This window comes from Ipomoea nil, unplaced genomic scaffold (assembly GCF_001879475.1).
Source record: "Ipomoea nil cultivar Tokyo-kokei standard unplaced genomic scaffold, Asagao_1.1 scaffold1303, whole genome shotgun sequence".
Taxonomy (NCBI): Eukaryota; Viridiplantae; Streptophyta; class Magnoliopsida; order Solanales; family Convolvulaceae; genus Ipomoea; species Ipomoea nil.
In genome coordinates this window covers 236,709-254,908 of record NW_017617731.1, presented here as the reverse complement: position 1 = coordinate 254,908, position 18,200 = coordinate 236,709, and the positions used below count along the sequence as shown (strand labels likewise).

The 18,200-nt window shown below is 37.4% G+C and overlaps 2 protein-coding genes across 2 annotated transcripts; one reads left to right on the top strand and one right to left on the bottom strand.

The window, feature by feature from the left end:
* Positions 1–191: 191 nt before the first annotated feature.
* On the bottom strand, positions 192–1,327 carry LOC109185027. The gene is made up of 2 exons (XM_019335027.1): positions 336–1,327; positions 192–302 (listed from the first exon to the last, which is right to left on the bottom strand). The coding sequence occupies exon 1, from the start codon at positions 1,181–1,183 to the stop codon at positions 359–361; it is 825 nt and encodes a 274-aa protein (XP_019190572.1). The 5' UTR covers positions 1,184–1,327; the 3' UTR covers positions 192–302; positions 336–358.
* A 9,184-nt stretch (positions 1,328–10,511) lies between these two features.
* LOC109184994 (uncharacterized mitochondrial protein AtMg00810-like) lies at positions 10,512–11,744 on the top strand. Its single transcript, XM_019334990.1, has one exon. The coding sequence runs from the start codon at positions 10,512–10,514 to the stop codon at positions 11,742–11,744; it is 1,233 nt and encodes a 410-aa protein (XP_019190535.1).
* Positions 11,745–18,200: the final 6,456 nt, after the last annotated feature.

Genomic DNA, 18,200 nt, shown 5'->3' with positions numbered 1-18,200 from the left:
AACAACCACACTTTGCAAGCCTTGATCAAAACCATTCTTTATAATGTACTTTACATATTTATCGATATTAATTAATTGAATTATGTTTACTGAAGGTATTAATAACAGGTAAAAGGAAAAACTAGTGTAGCAGAAAAGATAACACAGAAAATAATTTTTTTTTTTTTGGGTACAACAGATTTGTCAAAAAAGAAATAATTTTCATACTTCTATGGATGAAAACAAAACAAGAAATGCACATTCTACAAATTTATGGAAGTAGTAATTGTGATTACAATACAAAAACCTCAATCTTCTGAGTCCCTTTATAGAGTGAATAAATGAGGAAATTTAAAGTTTTTTTTTTTTTTTTTTTTTTTTAGTTAGAAGAAAATTTCCAGAGAGTGAATCTAAGATCAACGGTACACCGCGCATGAGAAGTTGTACCGAGCCCTGGAGCTCTGCCCTTTGGGATTGGGGCATGTATCCCTTCACAGGTGACTCGGATCCCAACTTTCTTGCTCTTCATCTTCTCCAGCTTCACCAGCACCATAGTATCCATCAAGATCTTGATGGGCAGCCCGTTTTTCCTCTTCAGGTCCGACTTGAGACCCGAGACAGAGTCCGAATCGAGCACCTGCGGTGTCGGCATTGACAGCGTCGAATGAATGATGGTGATGTTGTTTGGGTTGCTGATGAAGCCCGGGAAGGTTCCATTGGCGAGTACGGTTACGCCGGAGAAGGCGGTGAGGGAGATGGGGTCGTAGGTGTAGATCATTTTGGCGTCGGGGTTCTTGGCGGAGAGGGTGAGGTTGAGCGTGGCGGCGAGGCGGGTGGTGCCGTCGGAGGCGGCGGTGGTGAGGTTGAATTGGGAGATCTTGAGGGAGGAGACGGAGAAGACGGGGTGGTGGGGGCGGTAGAGGACGTAGAAGGCGGCGCCGAGGATGGCGGCGAGGAGGAGGAGGATGCAGAGGAGGAGGATGGACCAGAAGCAACAGAGGCAAAAGCATCTCCGGCAGCTGAACCGCCGCGGCTGCAGGTGGCTCGGGTTCACAGCCGTCCTGGCCCGGTAAGGAATGCGGTTCGGGTTGTAAACCTTGGGTTTAGCTGGATTTCCGCCGCCGCCGCCGCCTGCGGCGGCGGCGGGGGCTCCGCCATTGGCATTTGGCTTAGTAGCTGATGATGGGTGGACTCTGTCAGTCATTTTCTTGATTTTTCCAGAAATTGAAATGAAAGAAGAATATAGAGAAAGAGAGAGAGAGAGTAAAAGTAGAGTGTGGTCTGAATTCTTGGGAAGCACTGCAAGTGGGAATCTGGCTTTTGGGAGCTTGCTTGCTTGCTTCCTTCCTTTCTCTGCCCAATATATATACTCTAATATTCTTTTCTTCCACACCGACACCCTTTTTTATTTTGGGATTTTTCTACTTATCCTAATATCTTTATTTCATTTTACATTTGCAATTCGATTCACCCTTAAGTCAATACAAAGATTACACTAATGTGTTTGTAAGAAGGAAAATGATATATGTACTCCTATGGAGTATAAACTCCCGCCACGTGTATCAATAAATTCAAGTGAATGAAGAAAAGCATTGACCCACTTTGTTATTTAAACCAATCAAATAATGACACTTCAACAGGGAGTACAAAATGGAATAAAAAGTGGGAGTACATGTAGTATTACTCTTGTAAGAAAAGTATTATATATACACGCTCTAGTATGGCTTTCTTTTCCCGTGCGATCGTGGGGACATGTCAAAGTTGTAGGATGAACTGATAGTAAACATATGAAAATCAATGAAGATGAAAAAATATGTAGTGGTAATTTTGTAATTTCATGCAACATGTATATTTTGGCGGTGCATTGGTGTATTTTTGAGTGATATATGGTGTACTTGATCTATAATACACTCAATATTGCACCATTCTCGGCTGTGCAATAATGCTAGTATGTGGTGCATTTTTGACTGATACATGGTGCACTTGATTTGTAATGCACTTAGTATTGCACCATTCAATATGGTGTCAAACCCATTGACGGGTTCAATAGGCCCGTTGGTCTAATGGTACTACTCGACGGGTCTATTGAACCCACAACTTTTTTTCCTTTTTGGTGGTGCATCATAGAGCACTCAATGCACCATATAGCACTCATAAACGCACCACACATCAGCACTTAATGCACCACCGAAATATACATTGTGTCTAAATTTATAAAAATGCCACAGTGTTTTTTTCACTTTTAGTTGACTTTCAACCACTTGGTGGTACATCATAAAACATCAAGTAATGCACTACAGACGCACAGAGCACTCATAAATGCACCACTGAAACACACATTTTCTCATCTACATTGATTTCTATTCGTCTAATTTGATCTCATCCAATGGTTGTGGCATGTCCGCATGATTGCACGGGAAGCAATATCCGCATTTGAACCTAATGTAGTAAATATAGAGATTTCTACTAGAACGTAAGGTACGAGGGTCGAATCGTCTAGAGATCCGATCCTTTCCTAGTCTACTTGTTGGTTTAAGGTTTTATGTTCGGTTAATGGCTTATGGCCCCAGAGGTTCCCAACATAAATGAAGTTGTATAGAAGTTGCCCAAAAGTCCACTAAACAAGCGTCTAGAGCGGTACGTATTTATAGCAGATACTGGTGGGACACATGTCAAGGGGCCGTCATGCGAGCCACGTGTCACTAAACTACCAGGTGGACCAAGGGTCCAAGGGGAGGCGTCCACACGTGATGGGTATCTTATGGACCAATGCCTTGCGGGCTCGGCTTAAGCATTTATGCGGAGGTTCAACTTTGAGGGCTGAGTAGACAGGCTCGAGTATTATGCCGATCCTACATGTGGGACCGAGCATAGAAGCTGAGAGTAGAGGTTCATTAAGCTAATTGGCTGTTTAAGTCTTAGGTTAGGGTCGGTCAGGTGTTCTTCTTGGATATGATCAGGTGGGGAAAGAATCCTCACCAAGCGTATAGCCAGATCCAATCGAGTCCTCAGAGCATATGGGTTAGTGTACTAAGGTATATTCCCTATCAAGTAGCCCCCCTGGGCCGTGTCCCAAGTCAAGATGCCGCGACGAGGGGCTCGGACTACGAAATCCGAACGCAAATCAAGATTAAGGTTCTTTTAACCAGGCAGAGATCGTGTGTGATGCCGACCTTTGATGAACTACGTAGATCACCGCCCAAACTTAATTGTCTGCCACACGTCGCGCAATAGGTGAAGCGTTTGGATTCGTTCCATATTTTGAAATTCACCCGCCTCTCATACCTATAAATAAAGCGTTGAGGCGGAGTAAAATCACGCTTTCTTGCTTGCGAATATTCGAGAGCTTCCCGAGCTGCACACAGTTACGCAAGGATTTCTCGCCTACGAGCTTCCGCAGCACTTCCGATTAAAGGAAACCGGAAAGCTCTCCTTTCCCTGCTCTTTCTATTTCTTTATTTAAATTCCCGCCTTAGGCTCGGTTAGAACCTTTTCTAAGCGTACTTCCCTCTTAGAGGGATAATGTCAGACACGGACAGTCAGAACATGTTGATCAGAGACTATGACAAGATGGTCGAGGTCGGTTGTTTCTCGGTATCGTCCTACGACAGCGTCAATGGGGAGATTGAGCAGTTCATCAAGGCCCGGGACGAGTCTCCGAGCTCAGTCGCCAATCAACAACAGGACAAACCGAATGCCCCCGAGCCCTCTCAACCTGGTGAAACCGGTCAGTCGACCCTAGTAACTTCTGACCACCTTCTCAACCTTTCTAGCATTCCTATATCTCGACAATCCTCTGTCCCTTCTCCTCAAATTCGGGCCCCTACCCTCATGAGTGGGAGGCACAAATTCTTGAAAGCCGAGTAGGTCGAGACCTATGAACCTCTCCTGACTCTGGTTGAACTCCAAGACCTTTCCCGTCTTCTCGACGGCCGAGTCACATACGACGCCCAACGCAGTCTTGGCAATGTTATTAAACGCCATCGAGAGGACTGGATCGGGCTGCACCTCGACTCTCTAAAGGCCGCCATATCTCACTCGTTCACCCCTTTCCTTTCAGCATTCCTTCAACACTATGGGGTCCATGCTTCCTCTTGTTGCCACTTCCGCCAGAAATAAATTCTTGATTTTATCTACTCCCCTAGTGTGCTTATTGCAATTTTAGTGCCTTGGCACAATGCACCTTCAAAAACAGAACCAAATCCTCCTTCTCCAAAAAGACAATGATAATAGACATAATTTTTCATATGTGTTGAATATATACTGTAAATTAGGTGTAGCATTTCATCAATACCCAATGCGTGATTCTAATTAATTGACCAATTTCATCAATGCCCAATGCGTGATTCTAATTAATTGACCAAAGTTATTGCTGAATTTTATATTGTATTTTTTTAATACACTCTAACATATTCATAGTATATGTTTAACAATTATGTCAATTTTGATTGGGTTGTGGTTCGAACCTAAGACCTTCCTTATAAAAATCAATGACTAAGTTAAGAATAATAAATAGTTAACGAAATATTCCGTTACTAAAGTTAAACTAACAGAATACAAAGGTATTTAGGAAAAGTAAATGATATAATAGAGGGTAAAATAGAAAATATATATAAAAAAAAAAAAAACTAAAATCAAAATAATATAAACCACCCATTTCAACAAATAATTACACCAATATTTTTTTAATTCTCGTTAGGGGTCTAACTTTATTGATCCTTATTAAGTTTGTAGATAGAAAAAAAAAAAAAAATTGAAAGGGCATAGCTAAAAGTGGCTAACAATTGTTGCTAGAGTAAGCACATGGTTGAGGCTATAATAAAGACACTGTCACACATGAAAAGGAATTTGTTGTTTTGTCATAATTTCAAAACGTCCAACGTGCACCGCAATTATCTTCTTTCTTTCTTTCGTGTGTTGTTAAAATTTCATTAACTAAACTTCTCTAATGTATGATTGCTTCAATAATTTCTAACATAATACGGACAACATTATTATTATTATTATTATTATTATTATTATTATTATTATTATTATTATCTATATATATATATATATATATATATATATATATATATATATATATATATATATTACAGTAAAATGATGGCACCCGGATTGGACTCCCATATGAGAGGTTGTGAGTTCGAGTTTTAGTGGATGTGTTATTGGCTCTTTGTGCCTTAGTAGGTGAGAAAGTAATTATGAACAGATACTACATTGTAATAGAGTCGGTAGCATTAAAAAAAAACAAGTAAAATGATGGCTACAAAATTTTTCCCCCAAAATGTGAATGCATTTTGATAGAAATAAGATTAGCAAGTATGAATGCATTAATTGTGTGGGTAGATATATTTATACATATTTTTTTGAAGTTATTATGTGTATTTATATTTTATAAATTATATTTCATTATATCTCTATCTATATCTGTATATATATTAAAGCAAAATGAAATAGGGAAAAAGTTTATTGTGTTCAAATTTATTGGTAAAGTTTTATATTTAATATAATTTGTGTATATATTCATTTAAACTTCAATTATAATTAATTTGACTCCACATATATAAAAAGGAGAAATTAGATATAAAATAAACATAGTTCTTACCTATATATACAATTTTTTTAAAAATATATTAGTTATATTTTAAAGTAGTTATTTCAAATTCAGATTCAAATAATAATACAAGTAACAATAAACTTTAAAATAAACATAATAATAACATAATTAAACTTTTAAAAATATTAAATATTACATTGTCTAGTTATACTTACATTTTTAATAAAACTAATTCTGAGCTGAAGAACTCAACTACGTTTTCCTGTTTTCACAACCATTACTTTGTTTGCTAATTTAGATGATGTCAAAAAATTTTTATTGTTATTGTTGTTGTTGTTGTTGTTGTTGTTATTATTATTATTATTATTATTATTATTATTATTATTATTATTATTATTATTATTATTATTAGAGACATTAAAAATCTCATATTTTTCAAACACAAAATCAGTATAGAAGGACCAAGAAATGTTTAACCGACAATCAAATCTAAGACTTCTAGATTATGAATACCCGTTGTTGAGCAACAAAAGTAAACAGATGCGTATAAACCAAATTTGGCAATTTTAATTTAGCATTTTTATATTTTACACAAAACAGAGTTTTTATTTTTATTACAATATCTTCCTATAAAAAAGGGTTAGTTTTGGATTTATTCTCTTAACTACTCACATTTATCTAATTTTATATTCAATTTTAAAAGTTATGGAGTATAAATTTGACTCCTCTAACTATTGATTTTGTATGCAATTGGTCTTCCGTGAAAAAAAATTATTAAATCGCTGTTAAATTCAAGAAAAATATTGAAATTCTAATATTTGAGGAATCATTTCATGCATTCTTTAATTTCAATAGTCGAGAGACTAATTTAGAAATTATCTCTTTTAATTTTATTTTATTTGTATGTTGGACTTTTTTTCCTTTTAAATTTTTGAACAGTAGAAAAAGAATCACATTATAATCAAAACACTACTTTTGTGTTTATTTCATACTTTCTTTTTTATTTTCAAGATTTTCACTTGAATGGAAATATGTGTTATTTCATAACATTTTTAACACGTTCATAAATTGTATGTAATATCCAGATAAAGGTAAACGAGCTACTCGAGTCTTAGATTTTTCGTTGAAATTTTTTTCTTCTTTCGATAAGGATTGCCAATAGGGAGAAATATCTTGGTGTCTCATACTCTCATGAACTTATTATTTTTACTGTTACTGAACCATAGACCGAGAGTTTCATCTTCACAAAAAATATATATTAAAATTCAAAACTAAACATTTAAAATGCCAAAATTTGAAATAAAATAATAATAGTAATTCTTGCCCCAAAGGTATTCACACTTTAATATTTAATCACAATAACTCATCTTAAAAATCATAAAATTTCGAAATAAAAAATAAAATAAAAGCATGGACATACACACATTAATATATATATATATATATATATATATATATATATATATATATATATATATATTGGTTCCTGTGAGAACAGGTTTTCCAGTGCGGCATACACCATTAGGTATGCATAAATTCACCATACAATGTTCGAGAATACACCAGAACGAAATGTCAAAAAATGCACCACAAAAAAAAAAAAAAAAAAACAATACACCACACATAATGGTGTATTTTCGAACACTGTGTGGTGCATTTATGCATACCTAATGGTGTATGCCGCACTGACCGCACGGGAAGACCTATTCTCACATGAACCTGACCTTATATATATATATACCAAAATTCATATTTTTAACATATCAAGATATAATAATAAAAATAACCACAAATTAATAAAAATGTGAAATAAAAATTCTAAAAAATATCATATTTATCGAAATAATAATAATAATAATAATAATAATAATAATAATAATAATAATAATACATATTCTTAACAATTTAAAAAAAAAAAAAACGTATTGACAAAAATGGTGTCAGGTGGCTAGCTATAGTGGCTAAGGCTGGCAGTGGGAGTAGTTGAGTGTGGTGGTGGTGGTGGCTGATCACGGCAGCTGGTGGAAGTGGTGGAAGCGGAGGCTGAATGTGGCGGTAGTGTCGTCATCGTGTGGAAAACAGAGGACAGAAGATGAGAGGAGTATGGAGAATGTCTTCGGTGTGTGGAGAATGTCGCAATTTGTACAGATCGACTTTCTACGACCCTTTCTCCTATAAAGGGTCAAAAAAAGTCGTAATATATATATATATATATATATATATATATATATATATATATATATATATATATATATATATATATATATATATAGATTTTGGTCCTGTGAGGTCAGGTCTTCCCGTGCGGTTAGTGCGGCATACACCATTAAGTATGCATAAATGCACCATATAGTGTTCGAAAATATACCAGAATGAAATGTCAAAAAATGCACCAGACAAAAAAAATACACACCACACATATAGTGTATTCTCGAACACTGTGTGGTACATTTATGCATACCTAATGGTGTATGCCGCACTGACCGCACGGGAAGACCTGACCTCACAGAAACTTGACTATATATATATATATATATATATATATATATATATATATATATATATATATATATATATATATATATATATATATATATATATATATATATACGGAGTTTCCGCAACCCTTTCTTGAAGAAAGAGGTTACAGAAGCTAACCACGATATCTAAAAAAATAATTAAAAAAAAAAACACTTCCCTTTTAATTAAAACACTGAATACGGTGTTTGGTAATTAGTGGTTTGGAGTAATGCTTTTGCTCCACACCATTGAAACCTCAAACACTGCTTTTAGCAACATTTGGAGTTTGGTGTTTTGGAGAAAGAGTTCTATTTTCCCAAAACGCCCTTAATAAAAAAAATTGAACTAATTAGCTTAGCCTCAACTCTCCTCATTTATTGAGGAAACTTGAGGCTCCATTTAGATTTCCATTCAATGTTAGAGACTTCTTAGCTCCATTTGACCTGCAATGTCACACCATCTTTGTATAAATCAACGTAAGTGCTGATATTTGTTCAAATAGGCAACATTTCTACAATTCCTTGACCATATTCTCTAACACTTCACAAGAAAATCCTGTCAATCATTCATTACACCATCCCAGGTTAACCTAAAAAAACAATCATGAAATAAGAGCACTAGAACTATCCCACTGAACAAAAATTTCAACTAACTGAATGCACTAAATGCTAAGCAACTCAAAAACAAAAAGAAAATAAACGTAAGAAGAAAAAGATAACATAGGGTGCATCCCATGGAGCACTATGTTTAACATCGCAAGCTCGACGCAACTTACAAATATGCTTAGCTGTAGCCAAGGCTAAAAAGATGCCATACCACCCCTGCTATTGTTTACTACAGCTCACTTCAACAACAACATTGTCTTTCCATTTACTAACATTGCACTTCCTGAACTTTTCTTCATACAACCAACTCTCGAGATATGAAATCCTTTATTCTCAATGTTCAACACTCTCTCCACACATCGGTTAACAACATCCACCATTGTGCATTCCTCCGTTGTAGGATCCTTCTTGCCCTTATCACCTAGTATGTCAAATTCCACATTTTCTTAGCAATTCCAACACTATTTTTTCTTTCTTAAGATCAATGATTACTCTCGTTGTTGCCAGAAATGGTTTGGATCTTGGAGTCTTCTTCCATATCTAGGACCATGAAATCACAAGAGATAACATACTGATAAATCACCACTCTAACATCTTTTAAAATTGCAACCGGAGTTTTTGTTGACCAGTCGACTATTTGGAAAGTCATGTGAGTAGGTGATGGCTCACCTAAATTTAGCTTTTTGCATAGAGAATATGACATCATACTCACGCTGGCTCCTAAATCGCATAGCGCCTTACCCACAACGAATTTTCCTATTACACATGGAATGGAGAAACTACTTAGATCATTCAATTTAGGCAGCATTGACTTTTTCAGCACCGCACAAGTTGTGGAATTTCCTTTCAATTCCACAATAGTTTTCTCATCGACTCCCTTTTTTTTCTTGTCACTGAACTCTTTAAAAACTTCTTATATGCTAGAATTTTTGTGATGACATCCATGAAGGGCATGGTGATTTCTAGGTCACTTAACCATTTCTTAAACTTGTTTTCCTTTTCTACTTCTGGGGATCTCCATAACTTTTGAGGAAATGGCAAGAGATTGTAGGGAATCACTTATACTTCTTATTCGTACTTCCTTAGTCTTCTTCTTTGGTGACTCTTTCTCTTTCATTTTCTCTTCATTCTCAACATTTTTCTCAACTTCTTCATTCTTTTCAAATTTTCTTCCTTTCTCAATTATCTTCTCAACAACTTATTCTTCTTGTAGTTCTTAATCATTAGGCATAGGGGGATTTTCCAATGTTTTCCCGCTCCTAGTGGAGATAGCTGTAACACCCCCTTTTTTCTAAACTCTAAACCCAATATAATCATTCTTAAATAGGATTAAACAAGGGTAAATTAAATAAACTAGGATAACAGTCCATTTAAGTAAACTAAGGGGAATGTCACCGCCATAGTCGCCCACTCTCGGTAACTGCACATGCTAACAAGGTCTACTGCATACTAGAGTCAAAAGCTCCACAAAACATTATAACGAGGGGAACAAACACCGGGGTCTACGCACCATCAAAACAAGGTAGTTCAATAACAACTAACAATAAAGTGCTAATAAGGGGAGTGGGCACTGAACTAGTAACTACTGAATCTAGAGCTACGCACTACTCTATCACGCGCGCTCTCAAGCACTAGGTCCACCTAAAAGGGGTTGTAAAAGCACATAGGAAAATAAACCCGTTAGTGCAACTACGTTAGTGCACCCGCGTTCAACCACAGGAACGGGGACATGTCATGTGTCTCTGTCACATGACTCGAGGACAAATGAGTGCTTTCATGCATTAAGTGCAACTACTGATCCGAATTGCTACTCATAGGCTGTAGGACATCCCCAGTGACGTGAGGCCATGGATCAGGAGTTCAATGCACTTCTTCACAACAACACTTGGCGTCTCGTTCCACCTGAGCCACACATGAATATCATTGGGTGCAAATGGGTGTTCTGCACCAAACGCATCGCTGATGGCTCGGTAGAACGCTACAAGGCGCGCTTTGTTGCTAAGGGTTTCAATCAGGTCGCAGGGGAAGATTTCTTCGACACCTTCAGTCCAGTTGTCAAACCGACTACGGTCCGGATGCTCTTTTCTCTTGCCGTGTCAAATAGCTGGACTCTGCACCAGTTAGATGTACACAATGCTTTTCTGAATGGTCACTTGGCAGAGACTGTTTACATGAAACAACTACCAGGATACGAAGACCCGGCGCATCCTGGTCACGTTTGCCATCTTCAACGCTCTCTATACGGGCTCAAACAAGCCCCTCCGGCTTGGTTTAAAAGACTTCATGATTTTTTACTGTCTGCAGGGTTCTCGCCTTCCAGAACGGATGCCTCGCTTTTTCACTATACCTCCGGCACATCACGGGTGTTCTTACTTGTTTATGTCGACGACATCATTATGATGGGAAACGAGGATGCTCTAGTCGATACTATGCTCCGTCGCCTAGCATCGGCTTTTAAGATCCGAGACCTTGGCAAACCTAGTTTTTGTTTGGGTATTGAAACAATTGCGGCCGATGACGGCTTAGTACTCTCACAGCGGCGCTACATGACTGACTTACTAAATCGGTCTGGGATGGTGGACTGCAAACCACTTGCCACACCAGTTGCTATTACACAAGCCGTTACTCCTTCAACTCAACCGTGTGAGAATCCAACTCAGTACCGCCGCATAGTGGGCGCCTTGCAATACTTGGCTATCACTCGACGGGACCTCTCTTATGTAGTCAACCATGTATGCCAGTTTATGCACTCTCCGACTGTTGACAATTGGGGCCTAGTGCAGCGCGTGTTACGGTACATCAAAGGCACTCTCGACTATGGGTTACGCCTCTCAGCTTCTTCCTCCGCTACCATTCATGCTTACTCCGACTCTGACTGGATCGGGTGTCCGATTGACAAGAAGAGCACGAGTGGGTATGCTATTTTCTTAGGCTCCAACCTCATTTCTTGGCTCTCCAGGAAGCAGCGCATCGTGGCTCGTTCATCTACTGAAGCTGAGTTTAAAGCCCTGGCTGATGTGTCGGCTGAGGTCACATGGGTCGTCTCATTGCATCGGGAACTTGGCTTACACTCTGTATAACACCCCTAATTTTCAGACTAATTTAAAACCATTAAAACTTACCAAAATAGGAGCAAATCTATCAATAATGCCCAAGCATAGCGAAAACTACATTATGAGTGTCGGGGTGTCATGCCACATCTAAGCTTGAGAGCTTAGATCACAGGCTACAACTAATTAACTAAGCACAATCCATAGACAACATTCAAATACATCCAAGGCACACAGGCCATAGCAACTAAACAAGTACAAACTAAAGCTAAGCCCACGAACCCGTCTAGCGCACTCCGAAGCTACTGATCATTACCTGAAAAACATATGGTATAACAACCGTCAGCGAATAATGCTGAGTAACTCACTCCCACACGTTGAGTACAATACATATAGATATAAGAAATCATTTTGAGACTTGGGAATACATAAATATAGCCCTAACCGACTCCAACTTTAAAACAAGATAGCGACCCAAGACAGACCAACAGACTCGACATCATGCGACAACATAAAGGCACAAGCATGCTATTTAAGGTCACAAGTCATGCCACAACAAGATACAACAATAGCAAGCAACAACAACAAACATATCCATGATCCAACCTTATACCAAGTTCCAACCTTTACTCCTCTCCATCCTTATGACAGTTCCAACCTTTACCTCCAGGTCACCCTTTTATCACCACACCCTTATCCCTCCGGAGCAGCGCATGCTCCCTCCTGCAACCCTATCAAACCACCAGATTGTATCTCAGTGCAATACCAAAAGCACGCGAAGTGCATCAAATAGGTATCGCAGCACCATATCAAAAGGATAATTGCACCGCAATGCAGTTATCACCAAAAACATGCTCAGTGCATCAAATCCACCTATCAATTTTGTACCACCAATCTCATTGATAAACATTATTTTTATTGTTATTTTTAATAATTTTTTTATAATTAATTTACAACAATTAATTAATTTTATTTATTATTAGTATATTTAGTTTTATAAATATTGTTTAATTTTGGATTGTTTTTTTTTGTTATTAAGTTAGTTTTATTACTTAAAATTATCAATTCCCAATTTCTAAACACTGTTTCAATTAATCAATATTCAAATTCTAAGCTTTGTTGCTGTTCATTTTAGTTATTGCTTTAACTTCATGAGTTTTAGTGATCATTATATGTGGCATTTTATTCCATTACTTTAACTTATTTAGTTATTTATTTCTTAAGTTTAGTTTACAAATTGCAGTGTATCAATTCCCTGTGAGTTCGATCCTTGCCTTTGCACACTATCATTACAATTGACTCGTGCACTTGCGAGGACATATTAAAATTGTCCATCACTCATGTCTCTTCTTTTCACCATGGACAACAACAACAACATCCAATACTCACAACAATAACAATCAATACTCAACAATACTTCACAAGGGAGTAGTCAAAGGGGAAGGGAACGCAACAACGGACTCTTATCAACAATTGACATAATACGAACGCACAACCCAAGGGGAACAATCTAGACTCTACTTCCAATGAGCACAAGACAGCCCTCAAGACTCGCAAGGGAACATACAAACCTCATCCTAGGCCAACAGGATACCGACTTAAACCACATATAGAAACCAAGTCCCCAAAATCCTAATTCGGTACCCAATGCATCAAACTAGACTCACAAACATCAAACGAGGCACGGGGAAAAACAACACACTGCCCCGCCCGTATCAGCGGGCGGTACGGCAGGAGGACAACCTCCCGCCGGACTGCCTGTCGGCGGGCGGTACTGTACCAGCGGGTACACCGGCGGGTGGTCGTCCACCCGCCGGCCACCCGCTGGTACGATGACCGGTACCCGGCAGGTGGTCAGTAGGGGGTTCGTTCCCCCACCGACTACCCGCTGGAACATGCTCTTCTTGGCACTTTTCCCAACCCGGGAATTCATCAATCTCACCCAAAATCAAGTCCAAACACCTCCTAACACACATCAACAACAATAAGACTTGAACATCAAGAATTATCCAAGAAGCAACACAATTACATCCTAAACATAAGCTCTAAACATGCCAAGACTCAAGAATGAACAAATAACGGATCAAGAACATCAAGAACCACATATAAATCCTAAAGACAAGTTCTATCAAGGCACATAATCAAGATGTCACATACAATTAAATCAAGAAGCCAATAAATAAGACATAGCAAGGAAAATAGGTTTTGTAAGACATGGGTTACCTGGTAGCTTTAATTAAACTTCTTACGACTTCTAGGGTATTTCCTCAAGGTTCTCTTCCTATTAGTCTTTCCTAAACTTGGTGACGGGGAATTCCTTGTCTGATCTCTGGGAGGGGGGATTTTCGAGTATGTGAGAGGGAAGGGGTCCTAAAGCTTTCTAATTCCTTTTTATATAGATTTAGGACTCCTAATTAGAATCTGATTAGTACTGGGCCCAACTTCTTTATCGTAACGAGTTTTAAGGCTTTAATACAGGCAAGGGTCCACGGTCCACCGTGGACCACACTAGTTAATTAAGGGTCTCTGCTTACTCAAATTCCTTAATTATTCTTTAACGAAATCAATTAAATAATTAATCCGCGTTTAAAGGGCATAACACGGGGTGTTACACTCTCGCCAGCCGTCGACCTTGTGGTGTGACAATCTAGGGGCAACATATCTTTGCGTCAATCCAGTTTTTCACGCAAGGACTAAACATGTTGAGATCGACTATCATTTCGTCCGGGACAAAGTTGCATTTGGTGACTTCGTGGTTAGCTTTGTGTCAACCAAGGACCAGCTAGCGGATATATTCACCAAACCATTGCTCGGGCCGAGGTTTGCAGCTCTCCGGGACAAGCTCAACGTTGTTGCCCATCAACCTTGTGCTTGATGGAGTGTGTTAATAGTGTTATTATTTCATGTATTATTTGTGTTATATTATAGTTAGTATTTGTGTGGTGTTAGATTAGTTGACTAAGGCTAGTCTATTAGTTAGGAGAGTTCAGCGTTTATCTTTGTGATATACTTTGTAATCTCTGTCAGTTGTAACTGAATTGATTTTACTTCTCTCATCCTTTTAGGGAGATTGAGAAGTGGGTAAAGCCAAATGATGGCTGCTCAAAGCTAAATATAGACGCAACAATTAATGTAGGTGGGGGAAAACCAGATTTTGGATGGGTTCTAAGGGATGAGTATGGTGCCTTTTAAGCTGCAAAGTGTGTTCCTTGCGAGGGACTTCTTTCGGCTTATGAGGCAGAATCTTTAATTTGGCTGTGCGAGAAGCACTCTCGTGGATAAAGGCCCTCAACTTGGATTATGTTTAAGTCGAAACAGATGCACTACAGATTCTTTGTGGACTTAACTCTGTTGGACAAGACTCTTCTTTTGACCTCATTTTACTTTATATTAACGATATTTTTAATGCTTTGTCGCATGTTTAAATTTCGTTTATTAAGCGATCTACAAACTAGGCTACCCATTTACTTGTTCGAATGTCGATTTTGTTAGCTGATTTCATGAAGTGAAATTCGTTCCTCCTAGTTTTATTTGTACTGCTCTGAAGTTAGATCTTAGTTAATGAACTTTGTCTGTTTAGTGTTTTTTTTTTTTTTTTTTTTTTTTTTTTTTTTTTTTTTGTTTTTTTTTTAATAAAAAAAAAAGTCCACACCTTACGTCCATACCATGCTATAAGAAGAGGGAGCATACAAGCAAGTTCATAAATTCTCCGTATATATAACCCAAACATCAAAATTGGCTGGCAACGTACTACGCTAACATTATTAGATGCATCATGCTGGGCCCCATCTTGGCTTCCATAAATCTAACCTCAATAGGGAAGTTGAGATAAAATCCTTATATTTTTGCTCTTGGCTATACTCAAGATTTTATATCTAATTCCTGATTTTTAATTATTTTTAATTACATAATTATTAGTCATCGGATCGGACTTCAATGTTTTTTTTTTGGGTACTATTGACTCTATTACAACAAGGTGTACGTATTTGTTATATATTTTCTCTATGTGTTGTAGTTCGACTGTCGGGGTTCGATCCTGTGACCTTCTCTCAAGGAGAGTTATAAAGGTGTTATCTAAGCACAATGTGCTTGGCTGATCGGATTTCAATATTGTTTAACCTTTAAGACAATGACCCTGTTTGGTAAAATAGTTAGTCTATCAGTTAATTTTGACTTATTTGACCACTATTAGATGTTTGACTTGGTTAAACAATCAATATGAGTATTTGCTTAATTAGTTTTTTGTAACAACTTATTGCTTCAAAATGCTAAAATTCAAAACGTTTGCTCAAAATAGTTTTTTCGATTAGTTTTTTGAGAAAGTCATTTTATATGTAATCAACTAACAACTAACAACTAATTTACCAAACATTTTTATACAATCAGCTAATGCTGTCAATTAGTCAAACACCCCAAAAATATTCAAAACCTCGTCATCACATGCAAGAATGTGAAATTTGATATGATGAAATATACACAAAATGAAAGCATTTTCAACTAATTAAATGTGAAACTATTTTGAAAACAAAGAACTAAATGTATCAACAGTTCAACACTACTGAATGTTGAATGCTAGATCAGGAATTGTCACTATATATATATATACACACACATATACACACACACGGTTGAGTTCATATGAGGACTACAATATATAGAGGACTGTGCGGACTAATTACGGGCACACAATAAATTAGTAGCAGGCACACAACTTAATACACAATGACACACAAGAATACATGTAAACATCAGGTTTCGAACCCAAGCTCTATTAATTAACAAATCTATGCACACGACATACAAATTATGGCACACGACTACATCCGGTCATGCACACGATAGATAGACTAATGGCACACGACTGCATCAATCCTCACATTCCTCTATAATATAGTGTTCCTCATTTGAACTCAACTCCAGTAACAACGGAATTAAAACCCAACGGTCACAACAGGGATAGGCTTTCTGGTTCGTGTGTGCTTTCGTCTGGCCCTCAAAACCCGACACCATAAGTTTCGGCCTTTGAGGCCGAAACTAAGGCTCTCGTGTTGATTACTAAACTGAAAATTAATTGCACATTTTTGGAGTGTTCAGTGACCTAATTGTACTTTTTTTTCGTTCAGTGGCCTAATTGCATTTTCAGGTTATGTTCAGTGGCCAATTTGAACCTTATTCCCTAAAACAATGATATGATTTGCCCAACACCAAAGCCTTTTATAGGAGAAGAAGGATTTAATAGCATTAAAGAAGAAGGATTTAATAGCATTAAACAATGACATTCACACCGGTTTTAAAAACCATAATGTAACCTTCAATAATTAATCCCGTAGTAGTGTACTAGCAGTTGATTGCTCGGTCAAACCTACTCCTTGGTCCAAATAGTCCAATTCGAAGATTTGATGTGCACCCACCCTACGTGCGAGAGAGAACATCTATGCTATACAATTCAACTTCCTTCTAAAAGGAACTTGTATATATAGTGGTGCAAATCTACTTCCCAAATCAACGTGGCACAAGAGTTTTTTACAAGCCTTTCTACCTTCATTTTTCAACTCAAATGGGTCTACTTTGAGAATCAATTTCTCATTACCTATTATTATCTGTTTTAAGCATACAATATATCAATTTCTTCGTTTCACTACGAAGAGTGCAAATTCACTTTGACCCGACCCCAATTGAAAGTGGACATCACATATATTTATATCACAAAATAGCCGGTTAAATGTCATTTTATGCTAAAAATTTCAACAATATACAATTCAATCACCCTTTAAAAGGGACTTGTATATATATATACTAATGCAAACACACATCTCTTTCCAATCTGAGACAAAGGTTACTCCCAAGCCTTTCCACCTCCATTTTCCAACTCAAATGGGTCTATTTTGATATTCAATTTCTCATTCACCCATTATCTATTTTGAGCGCACAATATATCAATTTCTTTGTCTCACTACGAAGAACTCAAATCCACTTTGACCCGACCCAAATTGGAAGTGTACTTCACATATATTTACTACAAAATAGCCACTTAAAATTACCATTTTAGCTATTAAAAAAAATAACAATCCCCAACATGAATGAAATTTGATTTTCGGGACGTGGAAAAATGACAAAATTGTACTCAACGGTCGATCCCTGCATAGGATAGGTAGGTGTTACCCTTTGAACCTTCCTTTGAGAAGATATATTTACTCTACTTGTCCATTAAAACGCAATGTCTTTGAATCGTACTGTCGCTAGTGTAGACGATGATGTATCACACACAAGAACCTTCCAACATTTGTTATGTTCTCATGGGTGTGCCCGTTTTGACCATGGAACATCATTCCTGGTTCTGCAAGAGTTTCTAAATAATTGATCGCTATCGATTCTCCTTTGTAGCGGCCCCAATTCTCTCTCACATAGGTGATTCTTTTCCGAGTATCCCGCATACTCACACATGTCAATTGATAATTCGAATCATTAAAGCATCAACGTGCTAGC